At 39.9% G+C, this 25,000-nt stretch overlaps 1 protein-coding gene across 1 annotated transcript; it reads right to left on the reverse strand.

Annotated features, from left to right (window-relative positions):
- Positions 1–1,057: 1,057 nt before the first annotated feature.
- LOC138058219 (uncharacterized) lies at positions 1,058–17,093 on the reverse strand. Its single transcript, XM_068904120.1, has 3 exons — positions 16,705–17,093; positions 7,954–8,309; positions 1,058–1,834 (listed from the first exon to the last, which is right to left on the reverse strand). Exons 1-3 carry the CDS (start codon positions 17,049–17,051, stop codon positions 1,512–1,514), a joined length of 1,026 nt encoding a protein of 341 aa, XP_068760221.1. The 5' UTR covers positions 17,052–17,093; the 3' UTR covers positions 1,058–1,511.
- Positions 17,094–25,000: the final 7,907 nt, after the last annotated feature.

Raw genomic sequence — 25,000 nt, forward strand, 5'->3', positions numbered from 1 at the left:
CATTTTGAAGCCGAAATTGCCTTTTTACCATCCATTATCATAGTCAACATAGTGTCGCGAAGAAAAGAGCACGGTGACCCCCCGTTTTTATTTACTCGTAATAGGTACACCGAAAACATATTTTAAGGAAAAAAAAGTTGGATAGTAGAAGTTGTAGTATTTACCTTTAAATGACGTGAAACTGCATTTGGAGCCTGACACTGAGTGCAAGGTGATGATTTCTTTGCAAGATTGAGAAATTTGAAATCACTTTACTTAAAGATTATAGCCCGGACCAACAAGTGGGTTCAAGTTTTCAGTAATACTCAGTATCTTTTGCTACATGACGACAATTTTTTTCTGGTTGATCTAGTTTCGAACGGTTCTCGCGTAATTCGGTGAAAAACACTTAGAATAAAGGGCATACAACGCGAAAGCAAGCACAGTTACCCCATCTTTTTATTGCATGTGCATAAATATCAATTGTGCCAAGTTTGAAAAAAATCTGGATAGTTCGTCATTTTCAAGGGAATTACCTTAAACGAACTTAGCAAAATCTTCTAGTTACACACTGGGGCCATGGCAGTGGGGAACACTGGGGAACAGTGGGGAATGTAAAGTTTCCCCACAGGAACGGGGGAAAGTTTAAAGTGTAAGACTGTACAAATGACAAATATTACATCCCCCGCTACGTTCCAGGGAGGGCGGGGGACGTGTTTTCAATTGACTAGAGCATTACCAAGGGTAATCTGGTATACTACTCTTGCAACAACAGCATAAAAGGTAAGAGTTGGTTGTTATTTCATACATCGGAGTGTTTTCTTGACAACCAAGCGTCTAAGCGTCTAAGCAACTAAGCGTCTAAGCGTCTAAGCGTCTAAGCGTCTAAGCGTCTTGTTTCATTGGTATACAACTACTGATTCTTGTAATTCCCAGTCCCTTTAAACTTTTAATTTTAAGGTCAAATGTAAGATTTTTGTACTTTTTTAATATTTAAAGTATGCTTGTAAATTCACATGTATTTCACCACTAGGGTGCTATTTTTGAATATTTTTAATAAACCATCATCATCAGTTACATCTTAAGACTTCACCATTACCCTGTTAAAGCACCCTAAAATTCAAGAACCTTAGACATAACATGTATTAGGTAAGCACTATAATCCCTTCATCAGGATTTTGGAGCTATTAACTGTGTTTACGGAATCCCCATTCTTTGCTCCGTACCGGGGGTTCAGTCATTGGACTATCTACTGCAATTTCTACAAAAGATAAACTCTTAAAATGTATCTCTACTGGTTATTATTTCATAGTGAATTTATAATCCATTTGTTTACTTACTGTGTTTTCTGCAATCCTAGTGTTCAGTATAAGGAGGCTATGAACTATTTGCCCGAGAACTGAAAAGTCTTCGGGCAATACCCAGTTCTACTAATTTAGTCTTTTGTGGTAGAGCGCATCTCTGAGATAGTCTGGCTAGTTGGCGGTAAGGTTCTTATGAAAACCAGAATCATTTTGTTAAACAAAAAAAGACTATATGGCGATTTTAAACACTTCCATTTCAGTGACCTTAAACTGGTTTTCACCGGTAAAGAAAGTTGCGTTTCTACCATAACCTTCAGGGTTCGAAAAGCAACCACCCAAGTTAGCTTTACAAATCATATTACCAGAACCACTTGAAAGCACATAAAGGTCCGTGCACGATGTGGAAGCGAAGGTTGGTCCAAAATCATTCCGGAGTCCTATACCACCATTTCCATCTGGTTTTACAGGGATCTTGATGGGTTCACTGTTGGAAGGTTTAACGAGTGAAAACAGAAATGACAGGAAATCTGGTACGCTGATGAGCGAATCGGCTGAGTAAAGAAAATAAATGGAGGCTATGTTAGCATTTCTTAATTAAAAGCTACGTATGAGGTCAGCCAAGCCTAAAAGCGGGGCTCCTTTTAAATACTTTTTGAACCTATCGACTCCTGTTTAATTTTTTTAAAAAATAGGTTTCGAGTATTGTTTTTCTGCAAGGTGAGATCGGACTTCATCATTTTTGCACAAATAGAACTTTGTCAAGAACAGAAATAACCACATAAGGCTTTTAAAGTGGGGGGGGGGGGGGTGGAATGGGGGGTTGGGTGGGTGATTTTGAAATAGAATTTCCTGCAAACGCTTGTCGGAAGAAACCAATTGCATGCAGCACAAATGGAATAAAAAATTCTTGCAATGTTGTAAGAGAAAAAATGTTACAAGGCTATTTCATCATTCAGATAGCTTTAAAAAATCCCAGCGAACCTGCAACCATTCTTCATTTGCTCCCTTTTAAAGTGCCCCTGTGAACAAAAAATCAATTCATATTTTTCTTTGGATTTCAAAACTATGTTAACAAAACACTAAGTGACCCACGTTTTAAGCCTTGATTTCAAAAAGAAACCTCTTTATTTTAACTGTAATTTTCCTATTTAATGGTCCACCATTACTAACATTATGTTCTTGAGAGAGCTGGATCGAGGAGAAAATGACGTCAAAGGCTCACTAGTTTAAGAATGCAATACGTGTGTACGCCGCAGAATTAATATGCAGCACGGGGGTTTTGGACTTTCAGACTTTTAAACTCACGCTTTGCATATATAATAAGGTGCGTTCACACGCTGAAATTTTAAGCTAGTGAGCCTCTGACGTCACGTTTCCCTGGATCCGACCGTCTGAGGTCCAATCGGTCAGTTTTGAACGTGAGTAATGGCGGACCGTGAAATCCAAAACTTACACTCAAAGTAAACGGCCTTTGGATAAAAATCAAAGCTCAAAATTATGCCTGTCAGGTGTTAAGCAAACACACTTTCAAAATCTGAAGGAAAAAAGGAAGCGGTTCTTTTGATCACAGGGGCACTTTAAACTCTGCATGGATTTGGTGATGCTGCAGAGTTATTTCTTCATATAAGCAATCAAGGACCATCAAGAAATCAGTGTCGTTTTCAGGTAGCCTGTGGTTGGGAAAGTCGAGGCTTCCTGTTTTTTCTTTGTCAGTTCCTTTTCGGTCAGAAATGAATTTGGCTGACCTAATTTTAAAATAATTTTATGCTTTGACTAAGTTTTGCAGGAAAATTTGAAGAAATTTGCTTTTTTAGCGTCTCCAAATATGGTATAAACTGAGTACATTCCTTAAAACGTAGTATTTAAGGCTTCAAAAAAAGCGAAACTTTTAATATTTATAGGGACATCGCTTGATATGACAAACAGTATAAATGGAGTTAAAAAATTAATTAATTTTGTTCATTATTTAATGAAGTTGAGGTTTCAAACCTTTGCAAAAACCGTGAACGATAAGTCTTGCACAGCGTTGGATCGTAGAAGATCGCGATCAGCCAAAATTGATTAAAAAATTTTGATGAAAGTCAAGTAGACTATTGCACGACTGATAAAACAACGCGAAAATGTATTTTTTTAAACGATATTTCGGCTGAACAATATCAGCCTTCATCGGGTTTATTTGGAGATCTAACGAATTTACAGAATATATGTACACAAGTTTTGAAGTAATTAAGGAAGGTTTTAAATAACAACGTAACGTGATATAGCTACAGGATAAACAAACTAAATATACTAAATAACAAGATCGTTAAATTGCTTTATCCGCCCGCTTGTTTATCCCAAGAAGTTCTGCATAGTTTGAGCTTTTTCAATAAAATGGGCTTCCCGAACTTTCCCATTTTCGCGTTGTTTTATCATGATCAGTCGTGCAATAGTCTACTTGACTTTCATCAATATTCATATTTAATATTAAACTGAAACATTCCCATGTAATTATCTACTATTTTAATAAATATAATAAATTTGCAACGGTATAATAAATAGCTTTATTATATAGATACTGATGAAATACCAGGATTTTTCTTTCACATAATATCTTCATCGCGCGTAGTAAACATCATTTTTATCTTTTCAAATGTCAGGATATAGGTGTTGTCATTGTAAAGAACACGATTAGCCAATAAAACGCGAGCTTCCTTTTTATTGTAAGGTACGTTTGAGCTTTGATATAATTCTTTTTACATCATGATTTGTTTTTCATAACTTTCACATCTTGTTTCATGTTACACAACATGCGTGTTTTAGCGGTTGGTGACCACTTTTTCAAATTGTTTTAAATCTGGACATTTCATCAATATCTATAAAATAAAGAGGATATATTACATGGCCGCTTTTGGGAGAAGATAAAATTCGTATCCCCGCGCGACCATGTAATATATCCTCTATGTATACTTGATGATTAAAAATTGTGCTGCAAAATTATAAAATTAATGATCGGCGTGAAACATGTTACTGCTTGGAGCATGCGCTTGGTATCTCATGTGGTCTTTCAGCATGATAATGAGGTAGAATAAAAATCAACAGCAGCAATGAACATGTGATCCACTATAAATGATCCACTATAAAGGATCACAAATTTCAATTCTGCTTTCACACCCTTTTTGGAGATATCGGTCCACTTTTAAATTGTAAGTGATGATTCTAGCAGCATTTACCACACTATGAGCATTTCTGAACTTCTTTTTGCTATTTTTGGCTATTTTTCATTAAGAATGTAAACATTTTCTCGTTTGCTTGATGTGCCTCACTTTATAATGTAACAATATTATAATGACATGACTTCATAAGACACGATTGTAAAGAATGACTTCTGAAAACTGAGCTATACAAGAATACTTTTGTATAGCTTACTAAGAAATGAGAAGAGAGAGGGGAGAAGTATCCTGCCCAGCAGCTTTCTAGAAAAAAAAAATTGTCTTGCTGAACGATACATTATTTTTTTCGCTCGATCATTGCGCTTTATTAATATATATATATATACTAGTTGTAGCATTTGCAAGTAAAGACAGTGCTGCGAGTGAGATGTGGAAGTATTGAGTAATATTTGCACAACTTCTAAAGCTGGCGATTGTGTTTAATACATTGAAACAATTCAGTGATTTAAGACAACAATTTTTTTATTGACTCAACTGCATAAAATATGTCTTATAACTGAATTATGAAGCCTTTTGGGAATTTTTTTCCAAGTATTCGGTTAATTCACTTATATTTTCTCGCTAAGTGTTGCATCTTTTATGTTCAAATACATGCTTAAACTTACACGTAGCCAAAAGTGATGAATTTTCTGTCACAATAAGCTTATGCCTCCCAGTCAAAAAGTATCATTTCAGAAACTCAGAAAGTCATTCTAAACGGTTATTCCATGCAAAAAGTGGGTAATTTTGAGCGTGGAAAAAAATTAATGGCCAAAGTTATAGACAAACCCAAATGGAATACTACATGAAATACAAAATCAGAAGCTCAACCTTTACGATTGCCATGTTTTACCATAAAGAATGCCTTCGCTAGGCTCTAAAGAAGCTCGCAATGTAATTTTTCTGTGATTTCAAATAAATTTCCTTTTTTTATCCGTCAACTGTGGACGCCATTTTTGTCTCGCTGGAGAACAACAGGATGACGCCAAAATCAACTGGACAGAAAGACACACAGACACAAAACCGAGAAATCGAGAATTTTCCTGGCATATAGTACGAAAAACACCAATCTGTAGAATGGGCGCGAATTACCGAGTCACTGCCCCGCCCCTTTCGTTAGACATTTTGAAGAAATTCCTTTCTCACGGGCTTAAGGTATACTATAACGACCGCAAAAATCGAAAACACGTTTTCAAAATTAATCTCTGCTTTCTGTGGCAATCGCTGAAAAACTTTCCACGAAGAGACCTGTGGTGAAGTCCCTTTTCCGATAATGTCTTGTATAATCTTCATTCTCAAGTCTCCTCCGAGAGCTTATCCACGATAAAAGAGCCTTCCATATGCGCTCAGGTTCTGCCAATACCTCTTAAGAATTTGATATATTTATCAGCGAAAGTGGGCGTGACAGAGACACGTAAATTCCCAGCCATTTCAAAGATAGGTGGTTTTCGAAGTAGCACACAGGGAGACTGTCAGTCATCGTGCTTTTAAAAAGGAAAACGAGAGATACATATACATCAATCGACTTCGCTCTTTTTGTTCGACGCTTCAGAAGCTGATTAGTGGAAGGACCGGTTCAAACAGCAAAACAGAAGACTACGTGCCTCGCTCGCGGCAACCAGAGTCCAGGTTACGCCAGAAGTCGTCAACCCCAAAATGGTCAACGAGAGACGAAGCCTAAACCAAGCCTCCAAACGATACTATGACAAAAAAGGCACTAAACAGCTACAGCCCTTAGAAACTGGGGACCAGGTCTACATCCAAACCAAGTCAAGAACTTGGAAGCTTGTCACAGTCCTGCAAAGGGAGAACACCCCCAGACGGTACATAGTTCGCACGAATGATGGAGGGCAGTAAAAGAGGAACAGAAGATTCCTCCAGGAGACAAGCAACAAATCATTGCAAGAGCCAGAATCCCTCAGCGACAAAGAGCCATGCAACAGCTTGGGAGCTCTTTCTCAGCCAGCGGACTATCTTGTGACAGTTTTGTTTAGTGAGTTTTTGAATGCCCTTCATATCTATTGACTGTTATTTGCTCTTGTTCTCATAGGAGGGGGATGTAATGTATGCACATAGTTTATAGGTTTCGCGCCTTCAGTAACCTAAGCGGGCTTGGCAACTGGGCTGTTAGAGATATCTGCAGGACAACGCCATTTTATTTAAAGCGATAATCTTATAGCATTCAGTGTGATATCAAAAGCCAGTCAGGATTTTATAATTGGTAAGTTTAAACTCCTAAGACAATCACAGTTTCAGTAGTTACTGTGCAACTCAAATATATGTTCACTGGATCAGTGCGATTATCATATAAGAAGTGAACAATAAACAAGAGTTCCAGCAGGAGATTTATTATTCATTGTTGAGCAATTCACATCCACGACCTACAGTACATTTGTAAGTTTCATAGTTCCACTGTAACACACAGTGACCCTCGTCAACAGCATACGATATTGTTTTGGAATTTCAGCAGCAGTTTCTCTCCCACGGATTCTTCATAAAGACTCTCGGGAGAGCAATTAAATCAAAATTTGATATTTTTCTGCACCAACATCACGCAGCTGTTAAGTTGGATTTCACAAACATATTAAAAGAACAACAATTAATATAGCAAATAGACTTGCCAAATCCTGTTGCTGTTTTAAAAAAACCATCATTACCGGTAACGAGTCCATGAATAGCTTGCAGTTGTTCCGCCTTAGGCACAAAGTTAAAGTGGCATTGTTTAAACGCAAAATAAATTGCCTCCAGAAACTTGGCATCATAATTTCCTTTCACATTATCCGCCACGGTTTCAGAATAAAAGCATTCCAAATACACTACGCCCAGGCTTAATATGGTTATTTCCCCAGTTTTGGGGGAAATTGGCGAGATTCCGAGCATGCGCCTAGTAATACAGGGTTCTCTCTTTTCCCGCCTGGGTTCCACGCCTGGGTTCCAGGCCCATTTTCTGGGCGGTGTAAGAGGGAGTCCCGAAACGGGACTACGTCCGATGGCGTAGCGTGAGGGCTTGGTAAGAGGAGACTATATTAGATGTCCCCAAAGTACAGGTTATGGTTATGATTACGAATATTTTAGCAAAACCAACATTACCATCGTTTAGTATTATTACGCAACAGGTGCTCATGTGATACATAAGATCGTGTTATGGAATACACGAAATCAGTATCTCTAGAAGTAATGTGTACCCTTTACTTTCACTATCACAGCCTTAATATTCTAGGAGACAGTTGCCTAAAACGTAACTTCTGACGTAACTGGAACTTCTGATGTAAGATTAGTGGGTTTGACTGGGCTGAATGCCAGATTTAAGTTGCTACAACCAACGTTACGTTTAATGCAACTGGCGTTTATAGGGAAGAGGGATTGGGATGGATTCTCTCGGGCTCAAAAGACCAAGAGACTGTTCACTAACTGCAAGGTTTCATCAACTGTAATCTATTCACCAAGGTAAAGGCAAATAAAAGTAATCAATAGCTTACGTGACTCCCATGATTTCGAAGTGTAGCCGCCGCATATGTATTTTCCACTTTGTATGACCACAAGTGTAGCTCCTTTGTTATCACAGCAGTGATGGAAATCTTTGGGAGTTCCTCCGTCGGTAGTAGCCCTAAATAGCAGAGAACAGGAAGCGCCAGGTGGCAGCCAGGACATAACAGCCTTTCGGTGCTTTCCATCCTTTATTATCACGGATGATTTTAACGGATGCATTTTTCGTTCAAGTTGAGCGATGAGACCTTGAACTTGATAAAACCTTGCTTCTACAAGCAGATCTTCAAGGACTGTTCTCTCGTCTGGGCAGTGTAACACGTCGTTACGAAGGTAGTTCAAAATGTATCTTATAATAGATATTAACAAACAAACAAACAAATCAATTTACATTAACGAGACCAAACTCAAAATAAATTACGCATTGCAGAAATTTAAATGGCCTTAACTTTAAATGAGTCAATAAATTGACCATTCAACTCAAAAGAAATACGCAATTCCTTCCAGCGGCACTGCTTTGCTGTATAAGAACAAGGTAGTCGAAAGACGCTCGGTGTTTGCTGCGTTGTTTTGGAAACGATGAAAGATTACAAACAAGTGTGTTTGATCATGTTGGCAAACTATTCTTTTATAACAACTCTGTTTTTGGCCAATACTTTAGGGTTTATTTTGCCGACCTTGCGGTTACCACGGCAAAAAGGACAGTTGGGCAAATAAATTTCAGTTGTGCAGATTCCGAAAAAACTAATTCGACGAACTTTTCTGGCAGTATAAGCAAAAGGTATTCAGTTGATCTTGTTCTGTGTCCAAAAAAAGGCATTTTCTAATTAACTTATAACTATATTAACTTATCCCCAAAAATTTTTTATTTTAAGTGGCAAATTGGATGTTGCGTATATGTAGACATCAAGATAGGTCACGGGATGCAGATTCCCAGATAACAACAAGTGTTTCGTGCACGATTTCTTTCCGGTTCGCGTAAATATTTCTCTTTCTTGTGTCTTGCAGTGCGCACGATCTGGTAGAAATTTGGATTTATTCAGCTAGCGTGGTAGGTTATGGGCACGCAGAGAAAAACCTTTTCAAGTTTCTTTAAACTAAAGGTATTCTCTGAAACCTTGGGTTTGAAATATAAAGCACGACCATTTAATTAAGCTGGGAAAGGTGATCCGAGCAATGCTCGTGTCACTAAATGCATCTTTTTCGTTGTGTTTTTCTCCGGTGTTATTTAGTTATGGTTCTGTTTTTTCGCTGGCTAGTTCGTTTGCAACGTTTTTTCGTTCCTTTTTTCTTTGTCTTTATCGGACATTTGTAAATTCTGATTTGGCTTTCTCTTTAATTGGAAGAACAGGAGTTACAACATTGGTCTAGTTCATCTAGCCAGGCTCTCCACACAACAATAATTCCCACCTGTTTCAAAATACTTCAATTGGTCGATGCGAACCTCGACCACCTCGATCAACTTCGCCGCAAATGTCCATTTCGTAAGCGGTCGCTGCCCTTTCCCTTGCCACTACACTTCCACGCCCATCGGCCACAGTTCCCAAAAATTTTGATCATATTTATTATATTTAACTGGCTTTCATAACTGGTACATCTATAAAAGGTCACCCGAGCCCTATCCCCTAATTTGAACGCAATTTAACTTGAGCCTAGAAGAGATTCTTTAAACGACGCCATTTTGAAAATTTAGCGATAACGACTTAGCGATTCCACGTGCTATAGCGAATTCACTGAATACCCTGTAACGATGTAGCGACATGCCTTAGTAGCCTGCTAATCTGATCGGTAAGCCGTAACGACATGGCGACAGCGACAGTGTGTCTCCAGCTTAACATTTAGCTTCGGGCGAGTGAGCAAAATTACCCGGTCGCCCAGCCGGGTACTCTGCTGGTGGTTACAGTTTATGAAAGCTCCCCAAATTTTCTTTTTTCTACGAAACACTGTGTTCAAAGGCCGAACAGAAGCAGTGACTGCACACCTGACGGCCAGCTGCCGCACGGATTTTGATTCCTTCTCAAAATAGCATCAAATTTGAAACTTGAAGTTTGGTATTTATTGGTTACCGTTTTTATTTTGAAAAAGTTACTTCTGCTCTGACTGGGATAAGGTGCGGCCGGCGAAGCGGCGCAATTTATTTTGTATAAACCCGAAATCACAGTCTATGCAAATTTAATATTTTTACGATTTTTGACTGCTGTGCCTGCTTGGCTAAAATACATTTAGGTTATGGTTCTTTTTACTGTGTACATGAAATAAAGAAATAACAAAGGGAAAGATATCATGTTATTTGTTGTTGTTTTAGAAACAGAGCAATCCTGCGTTGTCTTTGGTGTCGTGAAAGATCATGACGTGTCCTAAAAACACATGCGCAACGACTGACGCTTCGGCCGATTTCACAAAAAGCTCATTCAACTAAACATTTTACTGATACTATAGGGAAAAAAATACTTAAGTTCTGTGCTGTAGCTGTGATTTTCGTTCAGATCAAGATGACTTGTTTAAAAAAAAAAAACTGATAGCTCTTGGGCCGTCGTGGTTTTATTGTTTCACGGCAGTTTTCACAGAAAGCTCCACAGAAAGTCCGTCAATTACCTTAAGCGGCAAAGATTCACGTTTTGAAAACTTATTTTCAACCTAACTAACCAATAAAGGGGTTTATGTGTATTAGACCCAAACGTCTTTATTAAAATTTTATAAACCTGCCGCAATCTTTACTTTTTACTCTTTACAACGCGGGATTGCTCTGTTTCTAACATCGGAGGCGTTGCCACTTTCCTCAGTATGGCGCGGAAAATTTGACGGGATGCGGGCTTTTCTTGTATTAGCGAGTTCGGCGTTTACCAGAGCAGTAGTAGCAATGTCCTGTTGAGAGAGAGAGGTAGATGAAGATCTTGGTGCTTTGTTGATCTCAGATAATTAATTAATTAATTCGGGCGACCAACTTAGAGATCTGGGCACCACACCTGAAATGCTTGGGAGCCTGAAGGGCTTTCTGAAATTTTCCATAGGGCACAGCCTTGATAATAGTGAAAATAATTGAACAATAACACAGACACGTCTTAAGGGATTTCCATTTCTGACCACGATGAAAACAAACCTTACCGAATCCTTGCCATGGTATGCCACAGACATCCCAGGGATAGGTTAGCCACAAGTTGCTCGGAAACTTTTCGGCAACTTCTAAAATTCTCAGACAGTTTTGATTTTTTAGCATTATTAAAATTAAGTTTTACTTTTTTTCCCAAATCCGCCGTGATACCCACACATGTCGAATATACATGAACTGAGTCGGGTTGTCAATTGCTGCTGACGGCCCGACTCACCGGATGATGGGTCGTAAAGTTTTTAAACTTCAACTGCCAGGGGCAGCTACAAATATCTCGACAGATCGTGACGATCCGATCAGGCCGTGGCGGCCCGTCATTGGAAAAGTTGACCCCACTATTGGAAGTTTTAAGTGGTGAGACAAAGATAAAAACTTCGATGATCACAGGAGGCAGTGCTGCTAAAAATTGTTGTAGAGTAGCGACTAAATTATCGATTTACGCATAGACAATTATAAACATCGACTGTAATAGCATTCCCAAATGTGTGACAACATACTGCTCAGAAACAGAAATAATGAAAAACTGTTATAGCGCTCCGAAATGTTGAATGCTTCGTTCTTGTAACGTAGCGACATCGCCGCACCCTTCCTCAAAATATCTACGCGTAGCGAAAAACGCCGCAAGCTTCTTAAAAAACACCCGAAATTGGTGAATGTTTCGTTCGTTCGTGGCGAAATTAATACCCTAACAATATGCTGCCCAGAAGTGTTGTATACCTCGTTCTCAAAGAGTGGCGGCTAAAATACCGTTACGTGCGTGAACAACTATAAACGTCGTCCAGAATAGCACTTTCAAATTTACGCAATAATTTTGCGAATGTTTCGTTCGTTGGTAGCGAAATGAATACCCTGACAACATGCTGCTCAGGAATGTTGTATGCCTCGTTGACAAAGTGTGGCGGCTTAAATATCGATACCTGCATGTAGTGCTCCGAAGCGGTTGAACGCTTCGTTCTTCAAGCGTAGCGAAATCGCCGCACGCTTCCTAAAAGCATCCAAAAATGGTGAATATTTCGTTCGTTTGTAGCTGCTGATGAATGTTGCATGCCTCATTCTCAAAGAGTGGCGGCTAAAATACCGATATATGCATAAACAACTATAAGCGTCGTACAGAATAGCACTTACAAATGGGTGAACGGCCGTTTACGTCTGCTACATTTTCCCTCTTGGTATGAATTCGAGACAGATAAACTGTTTGAATTTCTTCCGTCTCAAATTGTCATTAGACGGATAGCTAAAGAACACTGGTTTCTCTCAGGCGCGGTTACAACTCCACAGTACACAATATGGCAGCCATGGGGTACTTTCTTATGTCAACCAGGAGAAAGAGAAAATGTAAAGACAATTTAACGCTCTATCGCAAAGCTTCGCGAATTACAACTCTGGAAACACTTCATGGCAATTTTTAAAAAATGTGCAAAAAAATTCTATTTTTTTCTTTTAACCCTTTCACTTCCAAGAGTGCCACTAAAAGATTTTACTCTGACGCCAGACGATTTTACTCGTCAATGGGGAACCCCGCGGGGGTGAAAGGGTTAAAAACGGCATGCCCAGCAAAAAGAAAGACTTCATTCTCCTTCCACGTGTTCTTTTTAGGTTTCTTTCCTGCTTTCCTTTTCGTAACTTTAGACGCCATGTTTTCCTTCCCTGAACTCAGTGCGCTCTTTCTAGTTGCAGGCTTTTCAGAGCAAAATAAGATGGATTAATCCGTCCTGATGTGAATTCAAGACGAATCATCCGTCTCAGTTTTGACGGATGCTCCGTCCTCAAAATCCGTCTATATAGACGGATAATCGGACGGATAAAAATAGACAGACTATCCGTCTAAAATGAACACCGTTCCGTTTTCACACTGAGACGGATTATCCGTGCTGGACGGATAACCCGTCTTAGACGGATTCTCCGTCTCTAGTGTTAAGACTGCCAATGTTCCGTTCGCTCGTGTTCGTAGTGACATATATACATAATACTCTGGCAACGTGCTGCTCAGTAATGTTGTATGTGTCGTTCCCGAAGAGTAGCGACTAAATATCGATACGTGCAAGGACAATTATAAACATTCCCTAGAATAGAAGAAAAGAAAAGAAAACAAAAGGAGATCATCGCAGTTGCGTCGAGTTTTTCGTTCGTTACTGCACAGACACGGGTTTTTTCTAAATCTCTCACCACCAAATATTTCCAAAAGTCGGGTCGACTTTTCAAATGACGGCTCGTCACGAATTAGATGGATCGTCAAGTCCCATCACCATTTACAGGCGGCCTCGCCGCCTCCAGTGTCAAATGTACCGAACTTGTGGCGTACAGTCAAACTCACGAAAGATTACTTTTAGTCACTTCAATTCAATTCATTTATTCTCACTGTCTTCTTGCTTACAATTCTCGTTCCGCCAAAAAAGAAAAAAAAAAAACGGTCAAAAAATCAGTTCTACCCTATCCGATTGCACATTAACAGCTACATCGGGATGTAACGCAATCACAAGATTTTCGGTCACGCTCCCCTAAAAATTGAGTGTTCTTAATTTTTATCAAATTTCTATCAAAGCTCGTTCATTCATTATCTGTAACGATCTGTCGTATTCTGACTTCCGCCTCCCTTGCTGCATTTCGTCTTTCCATGGTTTTGTCTCCCACTTGAGCTTGCATCACGTCCTCTGCAATCTCGCCATGCGAGCATTTTATTTCCAGAGGGCACAACAGTTGAAGGGGTCGTTGAACGTGGTTTCCTTTATGAAACAAAATCACTCCCCTTACCACTCCGTCTCTTCCTTTCATGTGACGGATCATTCCCCTCCGTTCTTCTGCTTTCCCACCACAAGGACGATTTCTCCAATCTCAGGAATTTGTTGTTTCCCGCGGTTTATCCTGTGACTCTCCATCAGACTGTTGATCAGTACTCCCTTTGCCAACGACGCCATGAGTGTTTTTTCGGCGTTGTTCAGTCGTCTGTATAGCCTGGTGACCTCTTCTTCCTCAATCTCAATGTCCGCAAATTCATGCGCATTTTGCCCCCACATGATCACGTTCGGCGTTGATGTTTCCGACTCCCCTTCGTTGCCCTCGACATACGTTAGTGGCCGGTTGTTCACTGAGTTGCTTCTCGATGTCAATGACGACAGCCTAAAAACTGCTCAAAGGTGAGGTGCGTGGTTCCCAGAGCCTTGTAAAAGGGTATTCTTCACTTCTCTTATTAGCCGCTCATACATCCCTCCCCACCATGGCAACTTGGAGAGATTGAACTGCCATTTAATCTCTTGCCTGGCGAAGAAGTCTTGCAAAAATTATAGGGATCAAAACTTACCTTTTTGAAAAATTCAGCCAGGAAAAAGGCTCCCGAAAATTCTAGGTGACCTTTTAAGGGTAAAATTCCGTTATAAATGAGCAATTATACCATTTTTTATGTTCGAAAATCCTAGGACAGGCAGGCAAGCAAGAAATTTTACAACAAATGTTCCGAAAATTCTAGTTCTCAAATCGTCTTCCGAACAGATATTTTCCGAAAATTAACGTTCAGGGTGCCCCTGTCCCTTGAACGGCGTTATTTTCAATTTCGGTTATTTCGCCGTAGTTGAACGAGTATCTTTCTCCAATTCCAGCCTTGTGTGTTGCCTTTTCCTCGCTTTCGCTCATTTTGTGTTTGTTCCAAATTCCTTCACTCGTTGTAAAATATCCAGCATCAGTCCGCAGTTACCTAAGTTTCTATCCTGGTCCCGGTACAACAAATGTACCGAACTTGTGGGGTACAGTCAAAGTCACGAAAGATTCCTTTTAGTCACTTCAATTCAATTCATTTATATTCTAACTGTGTCCTTGCTTACAATTCTCGTTTCGCCAAAAAAACTGTCAAAAAACTCTGCCCTATCCGTTAGCCTGGTAAACTCTCTTGATAAATTTAAAGCCGTGGCACTTCCAGTTATAAAGTCATTGTACTTATTTATTTATTTATTTATTTAGTTTTCTAGTAGATTTTTATTCCATATTTCTCTATTTATATACTTTCTGTATTTCTAAACTTTATTATAGTATTTTTGTTTTAACTCCTTAGCAGCTGCATCCGAAAGTAACGCAATCACAAGAGTTTCGATCACTTTCACAGGCACGATTTTTCTCACTACCTGACATTTCCAAACGTCGGGTCGACTTTTGAAGTGACAGTACGTCAGGAACTAGACGTCACGACCCGTCACCATTTTCAGAAAGTTCTTCAAACCTTCTTTCAAATAGCAACTTCCTGTTACTTTACTTGCGCAAACACCACGACCCGACTTCCGCTTGATGGGTCGTCTTTACCAAAACGTCGACCCGACTCTGTTCATGTGTAATGAATGGAAAACCAATGCCATGTAATCACCCCCTAACACTGAGCACGATCTCAACCGCAACAAAACAAATTTCAAGTGCAAACAATTATAAAAAATAACAACTTTTCGGCAACTTTTAAAATAAAATAGAACCTTTTTGCAACTTTTAGACACTTTATCGGCAACTAATGGCCATGGTGGCTGAGCCTACCCACGGAGCAATGCTCCCAGTATTGGACAATACAGAAATAAAATTTTCAACAGTGGCTTTTCTCACAATCGAAAATTTTTTATTACTTCCTTTTTTTTGCCAAGAAATAAATGGTCCTGCATTCAGAGCATTCAAATGACAACAGTCAGAAATAAAGGAAACCTTATTAATACCTGTCCTTAAACCAGCGTTAAACGAAAACGTTGTCAGTGAAAAACTGTGGCTTTATTAAACAGTCAGTTTTCACCGCTATCTATTTATCTTACTATTTTTATCTTATTCTCTTTAGTTACCAGTCTTCTTAATTTTATATATATCCTATTTGAATTTGTTCAACCTTCACTTCTGAAGATGTATATATGTTGTAGCATACGAAGCGTCAAGTCCAAAGTAAAATGCGTCTTATCATTATGTTTGTAGCCGCTGTTTGTTTGTTTTTTTTTTTTGATTAAATTGAAATGGCCAAAGTACAAGAATATTTATGACAACAGTCAAATTCTGCCAGACGCATCGCTTTACCGAATACAGTATGCATAAGCCAGCATACTTAGTTGCATTTTTATGTCGGGAATTTGCATATTCAAAACAATTCAATTCTTTATTTATTCACATTATCCAAAGTATTTACACACAATTTGTATTTTTGTCTTATAAACAATAAAAAAAAGAGAAGAAGAATGATATTAGGCCATAACGTAAACGGTTAATAGTTGTGCGACTCCAAAGGACCAGAGCTTTCCTGTTGGACACCGCCATAGCGATGTCAAGTTTCTTGACAGATTGCTTTACAGAGTCCGGTCGAAGAATTCACAGTCGTCCAAATTGGTATTTTTGTTTCTTTTTTCCAGTACTGTACATTAAAGCCGGTCTTACAAGGATTTCACCAAGTTACCAAGGAACCACGAAGTAGAGAAGGCTTATTGGAGATTCCGTGCAACATAGATGAATTGGTACAAAGACATATACGAAATTTTAAGTTTGAGTTTACTGTTACAAAGGTATGACAGCGATAACAATAATGAATATTCTTATGTTGCAGGGTGAATGGGGAAGTCGAAAGCGAAAATTAGCGACAGATCACGAGAAGGCTTGGTTTTGCCCTGAATTGCTTAATTAGACTACTTACCGAAACAGTTCTGCGTCGCGGTCTATAAAATAAGCTCCATCTTCGTCGTCTGGTTTCAACTCGAACTTTCCAGAAAACATCGCGCACAACATGGAATCTGGGTCTTTTTGGAGAGTAGCCAGTGCAGTTTTGTATATCTTGCCACCAACGTTCAGCTTGACGGTGCTGGCGAAGTGAATCTCATTCAGAGTTTTGGTCATTTCTTCAAAAGCTAATTTCTCTTGCCTCACGTTTTCCAGATCTTGTTGCAATAACTTGCGTGCTTCACCCATTAGCTTTTGTGCATCGGACGTTTTGGAAGATGCTAAATCATATAAACTCAAATCTTGTTCGTTTTTGAAAGCCATGTGCAAAGGTTCCGTGGAACAATCACTACTAGAGAACGCGCGATCGAGGCCACGCGCGTGATACCACGTGAGGCTTATTGATCCCCCTCATTTACATCAGTCGAGACGGGACGAGAATCGGGACTGGCGTAAAGTTTTCAAATAAGGCGAGAAGAGCCCCTGGGAACAAATTTTTTAACGGACGAGTTCCAGAGCGGATTAAATTTTGATTTTTCTGATTGGGCAGAAAATTTCCACAATTGTCTCTTTTCCGCCCAATCAGAGAACCTCATACAGTGAACTCAGATCGTGATTCCTTATATCAAGTGATAAATGCTATATCAACGGCGGCCATTTTATTTCTATCGCTCTCCTTGTCTGGCTCATAAAACAGACATACCATACGGCGAAAATTTGGGTCGCAAAGAGAACCGCAAAATACAAAATTCGACCAATTCAACCTAAAAGATTTTGTTACGTCATGGCAATTATCTGTACATGTTTAAAATCAAAATGCTTGGGCAAAACACCTTCGAAGAGCTATAGAAATAAATCAGGAAGAAGACCTCTTGCAAGGGAAGGGGCTGTGTCGAAAAGTGGGACAGGGACGTGGGGACGCGAATACTCGGGGACTCGGGGTCTCGAGGACTCGGGGACTCGGGGACATGAACGCGGGGGCGTGGGGACTCGGGGACGTGGCGACGCATTTTTACCATTTGTTTAACTTTTCATCATATTTCACAAAATCCTCGTCTGTTGATCGTAACTGCGTTGTACCCCGGTTTTAAGTTCCTTCTTTGTTCAATGTGAAACAGAGGTGTAGTGAATATATATATAGTATAGTTTGTTACTCGTCTTCATAAAAAGGTGACTTTCATTATACTACTATCAAGTTACACAATGGAGTATTTTAGGTAAAACGAACGGACACAATTTTTTGCATTAAGTCCTTATTCGACATAGGCAACATGAACGAAACGTTGGTATGACCATTTCTCGGGTAATTTTACAATTCCCCAAGTATATCGAGGCTTGAATATTTAAAAGTACTTCCACTTTCTGCATCCTAACCTTTCATTTTAATTATGCATTTCACGCGTAGTTGTCTGTGTCACGTCACATTTCTTGACTGAAGACGTCATAACGCTTGTTTTTGAGATGGGGGAACGTTTACCCTAAAAAATTCCGACAACGTTTTGCTTGAAACTGCTTAAAACTACCATTAACGTATAATTATACCTATTAATTTGACATCGTCCATTTTCATTGTGACCCCTATGGAAACTTATTATGTAATTTGACCTGTTTTCTTTTAATTTTAATTTACCGTCTCGATTAGATAGGCATATGATTAAAGAGCAGAGTGATAAGGCCACGATAGGAGTACTAGAGCAAGGTAGCTTGATATAACATGACTTTTCCATCCTTGTTTCCGATAAAAGATTTAAATTGTTTTTAGCCGTTAAAAATCACGTGACACATTTCAGGAAGAGCGAGTAGAATGCTAAGCATGCAGATTTCAAGTTAACGTCGATTGGATAAATGTTTCCTCGTAAAACAAAGATATTCCAATTTATGAACTTTGTCAAGCCTTAACACACTTGAGTCAAGAATTACTTAGCTTCTGGCCCGGGGGCAGTACTTAAGGAGTTTCTAGGTGGGGGATGTGCCGCTGGGACCCTGGAACCCTTAGCTTATACCGGAGCTGGTTCAGCTGAATTTTGCTACTCTGTACCAGAGTAGACTCCCCAAATCCTCCCTATCCTAGAGTAGCTGTTTTTTAGAAGCTACTGAGGTCACTTGCACAGTCTAGCCAAAACAAAACCCATACCACAATCGCTTCTCTCTCAAAAAAGGATTTATCTATACTTGTTCAGTTCGTTCAGTCTTTTTCTGGTTTCCTTAGGCTAGATAAAATCTTCAACCAACTGGTCAGTTCCGTGAAAAATTATACATTATTGTGTATTCTAGACAGAAACGCTCTGATTTATGTACCCCATTGTAGAGTAAACTGCTTGAAAACCATACCCTTCACAGCGGCGCATACCTATTTAGCTCATATATGGCCCTGTCATGACGAACATTTTCGACAATATCACGGTGACAACCCGAATTTTTCATCAAAGTTAACAAATTGAACAAGCGCCAGGAAAGATGCAGTGAAAATGCCGCCAACAAGGACATTGGCACGGTATTTAAACTTTAGTTACAGAGAAGAAGTCATAAGGGTCAAGGTTTTGTGCAACAACAACAACAACAAACGCTGCAACGTGAAATTTTAGCTGCAGTGTCAGCAATGGGCCATTAGGTCTTCTGCTTTGTTTCAAAGTCGAGCTCTGTGACGGGTGGCGAGAATGACTTTTCGAAAATCCAATTTTTAAATTTCGCTGTGTACTTAGCTGGTACTTGAAAAGCATACAGTTGATAATTTTTGCAAAATAACATAAGCAATTCAACTTTCTTGGGGATGTTCTCCCATTTCTGAAATTCTCTACTTCGAAAATGTGTCGCCCCGTCCCCAAATCCCGACGTCCCGGAGTCCCCACGTCCTCAAGTTCACGCATCCCCACGTCCACGCATCCTCACGTCCCCACGTCCCCACGTCCCCACTTCCCCAAGTCTCCACGTCCCCACGTTCCCTGTCCCCGCGTCCCTGTCCACTTTTCGACACAGCCCTCTCGAAGTCCTCCAGACTGATCCGCCATTAGCCTACGAAGAAATTCGCTGCCTCTTGTCCTTACAATGACGTCGACGGTGCAACTTGATTCAATTTGTATAAATGGAGATATGCCATCTGAAACACCTCATGACTTGTCCGGAATCGGGATTGAATCTCTAGAAAGTGTGAAATTAGCGATTCCGTTGTCGAGCTCTGTGGCCGTGTGGTTGAAAGTACTTTGGTACTCACTACCTGATGTTTTGAAAGCTAAATAGTTGTTTTTTTTTTCAAATGGCAATGAAAGCCGATGCATGTTGGTTTCCTGGGTAAGACAAAGGACGTATACATGCTGATAAAATCGCAAGTTGCATGAATTTGTGTTTGAATATAGAGAATTTTAGATAACCAAGCTGAGATACGAAATTTCTCTTCGAGTGTTGAAAAATATATGTTATCTTCACGTATGAAGATACCAAGTTTTCTCGCGAAAGCTCACTTGGTAGTTCATTGGTGTTTGTGTAATAAAAATGTATATCAAACGGTTTTATTTACATCCTGTACATGACATGGTTTGTTTGTGCAATTTGAATTCAAGATTGCTCCATAATATTTCCACTTGGGTTGACTTAAAACTCGCATTCCAGAAACTAAAATGGCATATTTCCAAACAGACCAAATGTACAAAAATAATCGAAACTTTGCGAGTCCATCTTACTGTTCGTACTCCACCAAAAAATTAACGTAAGCTTACTTATCATGATTTTACTGTGCGCAATTCTACAAATACATTGCACTGAAGATTACCCAAAAAAAAAAAAACACCAAAGAAACCTTCATGTGCAAACACCTTAAAAGAATAATGTATTTCTCCTTTTTTTTTTCCTTATAAATCTATTTCCAAACCGTCCAACGTCAAAATGCTAGGTTATCTCAATTACAAATTAAAACGGTTAGTATAAAACTGCTGACCCGGACTGCGCACCGGGTATAAAACGCGGACCAGGTATAAAATGCGGACTGAATACAAAAAACTGTGAAAAAGGCCCAGAGCAATCAACCATAGCGTTAAACTGGATATTTTTTGGTCTGTCAAAACGACGATCAATAGCTCACTGAAGGTTTTAGTTGAAATTGCAAAACGTTTGTATGTTGTATTTATCAGAGGTAAGGAGATATGTCCAGAAATGCACACAACAACAAAAATGGCAAAAATGAGAAAATGTTGGCGAATTTGGCAAATATGGCGAAAATGACAATTTTGCCACAATCGCCAACGAGGCAAAGCACAAAGCAGTGAAGGGGCCCCATAAAAGTTGGCGAAAGCGGCAAATTTGGCAAATATGGCGAAAAAGACAATTTTGCCACAATCGCCAACGAGGAAAAACAGAAAGCAGTGAAGAGGGCTCATAAAAGTTGGCGAAAGCGGCGAATTTGACAAATATGGCGAAAATGACAATTTTGCCACAATCGCCAACGCGGCAAAGCACAAAGCAGTGAAGGGGCCCCATAAAAGTTGGCGAAAGCGGCAAATTTGGCAAATATGGCGAAAATGACAATTTTTGCCACAATCGCCAACGATGCAAAGCACAAGGCAGTGAAGGGGCCCCATAAAAGTTGGCAAAAGCGGCGAATTTGGCAAATATGGCGAAAATGACCATTTTGCCACAATCGCCAACGAGGAAAAACACAAAGCAGTGACGGGGACCCATAAAAGTTGGTGAAAGCTGCGAATTTGACAAATATGGCGAAAATGACAGTTTTGCCACAATCGCCAACACGGCAAAGCACAAAGCAGTATAGGGGCCCCATAAAAGTTGGCGAAAGCGGCGAATTTGGCAAATATGGCGAAAATGACAATTTTGCCACAATCGCCAACGAGGCAAAGCACAAAGCAGTGAAGGGGCCCCATAAAAGTTGGCGAAAGCGGCGAATTTGGCAAATATGGCGAAAATGACCATTTTGCCACAATCGCCAACGACGAAAAACACAAAGCAGTGAAGGGGGCCGATAAACGTTGGCGAAAGCGGGGATGTGTCGAGAAATGCACACAACAACAAAAATGGCAAAAATGAGAAAATGTTCGCGAATTTGGCAAATATGGCGAAAATGACAATTTTGCCACAATCGCCAACGAGGCAAAGCACAAAGCAGTGAAGGGGCCCCATAAAAGTTGGCGAAAGCGGCAAATTTGGCAAATATGGCGAAAAAGACAATTTTGCCACAATCGCCAACGAGGAAAAACAGAAAGCAGTGAAGAGGGCTCATAAAAGTTGGCGAAAGCGGCGAATTTGACAAATATGGCGAAAATGACAATTTTGCCACAATCGCCAACGCGGCAAAGCACAAAGCAGTGAAGGGGCCCCATAAAAGTTGGCGAAAGCGGCAAATTTGGCAAATATGGCGAAAATGACAATTTTGCCACAATCGCCAACGCGGCAAAGCACAAAGCAGTATAGAGGCCCCATAAAAGTTGGCGAAAGCGGCGAATTTGGCAAATATGGCGAAAATGACAATTTTGCCACAATCGCCAACGAGGCAAAGCACAAGGCAGTGAAGGGGCCCCATAAAAGTTGGCGAAAGCGGCGAATTTGGCAAATATGGCGAAAATGACCATTTTGCCACAATCGCCAACGAGGAAAAACACAAAGCAGTGAAGGGGGCCGATAAACGTTGGCGAAAGCGGGGATGTGTCGAGAAATGCACACAACAACAAAAATGGCAAAAATGAGAAAATGTTGGCGAATTTGGCAAATATGGCGAAAATGACAATTTTGCCACAATTGGCAACGAGGCAAAGCACAGAGCAGTGAAGGGGGCCCATAAATGTTGGCGAAAGCGGCGAATTCGGCAAATATGGCGAAAATGACAATTTTGCCACAATCGCCAATGAGGCAAAGCAAAAAGCAGTATAGGGGCTCCACAAAAGTTGGCGAAAACGGCGACTTTGGCAAATATGGCGAAAATGACAATTTTGCCACAATCGCCAACGAGGCAAAACACAAAGCAGTGAAGGGGGCCCATAAAAGTTGGCGAAAGCGGCGAATTTGGCAAATATGGCGAAAATGACAATTTTGCCACAATCGCCAACGAGGCAAAACACAAAGCAGTGAAGGGGGCCCATAAAAGTTGGCGAAAGCGGCAAATTTGGCAAATATGGCGAAAATGACAATTGTGCCACAATCGCCAACGAGGCAAAACACAAAGCAGTGAAGGGGGCCCATAAAAGTTGGCGAATGTGGCGAACAAAATTAATGAAAGAAGAATTCGATCTCCAGAGCTGTTTCAAATGTTTGACCTCAAAATATGAAAGTTCATTTCTTGAATTTTAATGATTTTAGAAATTTAACAACCAGCATGAAGAACAAGGGAAAGAGGAATTTGGCAAAATAGGGAGATATGGGAACGGGACGTGGCTCCAAATAACAAAGTCATGACAAGGTTGTCATTTGTGACTGCGCTGGAACAATTTAATTACTGACATATATAACTGCCTCGTACTCTGACAATTCATGTAAGAATGACTTCACCAACGGGTACTAAGAGTTTCAAAGCAGTTATGTGAATCTTACCAATGTCCGCTTGCAAGGAATTAGATTCAATAAACCACACACAAAATATGTCCTTGTTGTATGATCCATAACTTGAAAGTAAGCAATGCGTGAAGATGCATGTCGTGCCTGTGAATTTTATAGTAGCTTTTCACGAATCTTGCCATCAGTCGAAATTGAAATCCTTTTACCACAACTGTAGAAGAATGTCGACACCCAGTAGAACAGAAGTTGCAAAATTAAAATTCTCCACAAGAGGATAAACATTTCCTGAATTGTGATCCGCCAGAAATACCGAAGCGTTCTTTTAGACGCCATCTTATGAAATTGACATATACGTCGTGTTAAGTCACTGTAGTGTAACTGCTAACTGAGCCCCAAGTCTCCTCGTTCGTCGTCTGAGTACATACGGACATACAGTAGAACCCCGTTAACTCGAATTCTGAAGTGAAACGAAAATCTGTTCGAGTTAGCGGGGTTTCGAGCTATCGGGGTCGATTAAACGCCGTGGACATAAGTGTAGATATCACACTCACGTGTGTGGGGAGAAAAAAATTTTAGTGCGCAAATCTATAAGTGTCAATCTACATTTGTGGCAGTGAAAGCGTTAATCGGGACATTTCTTTTGAGCGAACCTAGATGTTGTTAATTTTGCTGATTGTCAATATGTAGATTACATCGGATAGTCTGTGTGTGTTGATTTCACCGATAGCCTCTTTCTTCTCTTGTAAGTTATTCACACAATTTTTTTATTTTCACTCCCCTTTTCTTTCAAAAAATAAAGCGGATGTAAAGAGAAGCGAAAGCCGCCGGTGTGTTAGGTGAGACAGAGAGGGAAAACAAAGCTGAAAAGCCTAGTCAAATCATCGTGTCATTTAACAGCCACACCGGAAAATAACTAAGTGAAACACGAAAATAAACAGGTCTAATGGAAGCGTGCTTGAATTTCGTCAAATCATCCCCAAAATCAGCAAGAATTTGTGACGCTGATGAATAATGAAGTAGTCTCTTTTTCCAAAACCATAGAATTACCTGGTGATAAATAACCTCGTCTAGGAGAGGGAATTTTTGGCTTTGCAGAACAATGGTTGACCTCACCAAACAGAGTAAAATCTGTAAGTGTCAATCTCCATTTATGGCGGTGAAAGGGTTAATGGCGAACCTAGATGTTGTTAATTTTGCCTATTGTCAATATGTAGATTATATCGGCTAGTCTGTGTGTGTTGATTTCATCGATAGCCTCTTTCTTCTCTTGTAAGTTATTCACGCAATTTTTTTGATTTTCGCTCCGCTTTTCTTTGAAAATTCAAGCGGATGTAAAGTGGAGAAGCGGAAGCCTCCGGTGTGTTAGGTGAGAGGGAAAACAAAGCTGAAAAGCCCATTCAAATCGTCGTGTCATTTAACAGCAACACCGGAAAATAACTGGGTGAAACATGAAAATAAAGAGGTGTAATGGAAGCGTGCTTGAATTTCGACGAATTATCCCCAAAATCAGCAAGTTATGACGCTGATGAATAATAAAGCAGTCTCTTTTTCCAAAACGATACAATTACCTGGTGATAAATAACCTCGTCTAGGAGAGTGAATTTTTGGCTTCGCAGAAACAATGGTCAACCTCAGAGAGTTGGACGATTGGACGTTTGTGTTGAATTCGCACATTTCTTGTCCAATGAGTGCTTTCTTCGAACCGCAAAATGAAAGCGAAAATTTTACGAGAGTGCTTAAGCCTAATCATTTAAAGGAGCGCTTACACTTTTGACATA

Source organism: Montipora capricornis, chromosome 7, assembly GCF_036669925.1.
Source record: "Montipora capricornis isolate CH-2021 chromosome 7, ASM3666992v2, whole genome shotgun sequence".
In the NCBI taxonomy this organism is placed as follows: Eukaryota; Metazoa; Cnidaria; class Anthozoa; order Scleractinia; family Acroporidae; genus Montipora; species Montipora capricornis.

Coding starts and splice junctions, on each gene's coding strand:
- LOC138058219 (XM_068904120.1), bottom strand. CDS start 17,051: ATGGCTTTCAAAAACGAACAAGATTTGAGTTTATATGATTTAGCATCT. Junction 8,310..16,704: donor CGCGACGCAGAACTGTTTCG/GTAAGTAGTCTA, acceptor ATCTATTATAAG/ATACATTTTGAACTACCTTC. Junction 1,835..7,953: donor TTCGAAATCATGGGAGTCAC/GTAAGCTATTGA, acceptor TTCTTTACTCAG/CCGATTCGCTCATCAGCGTA.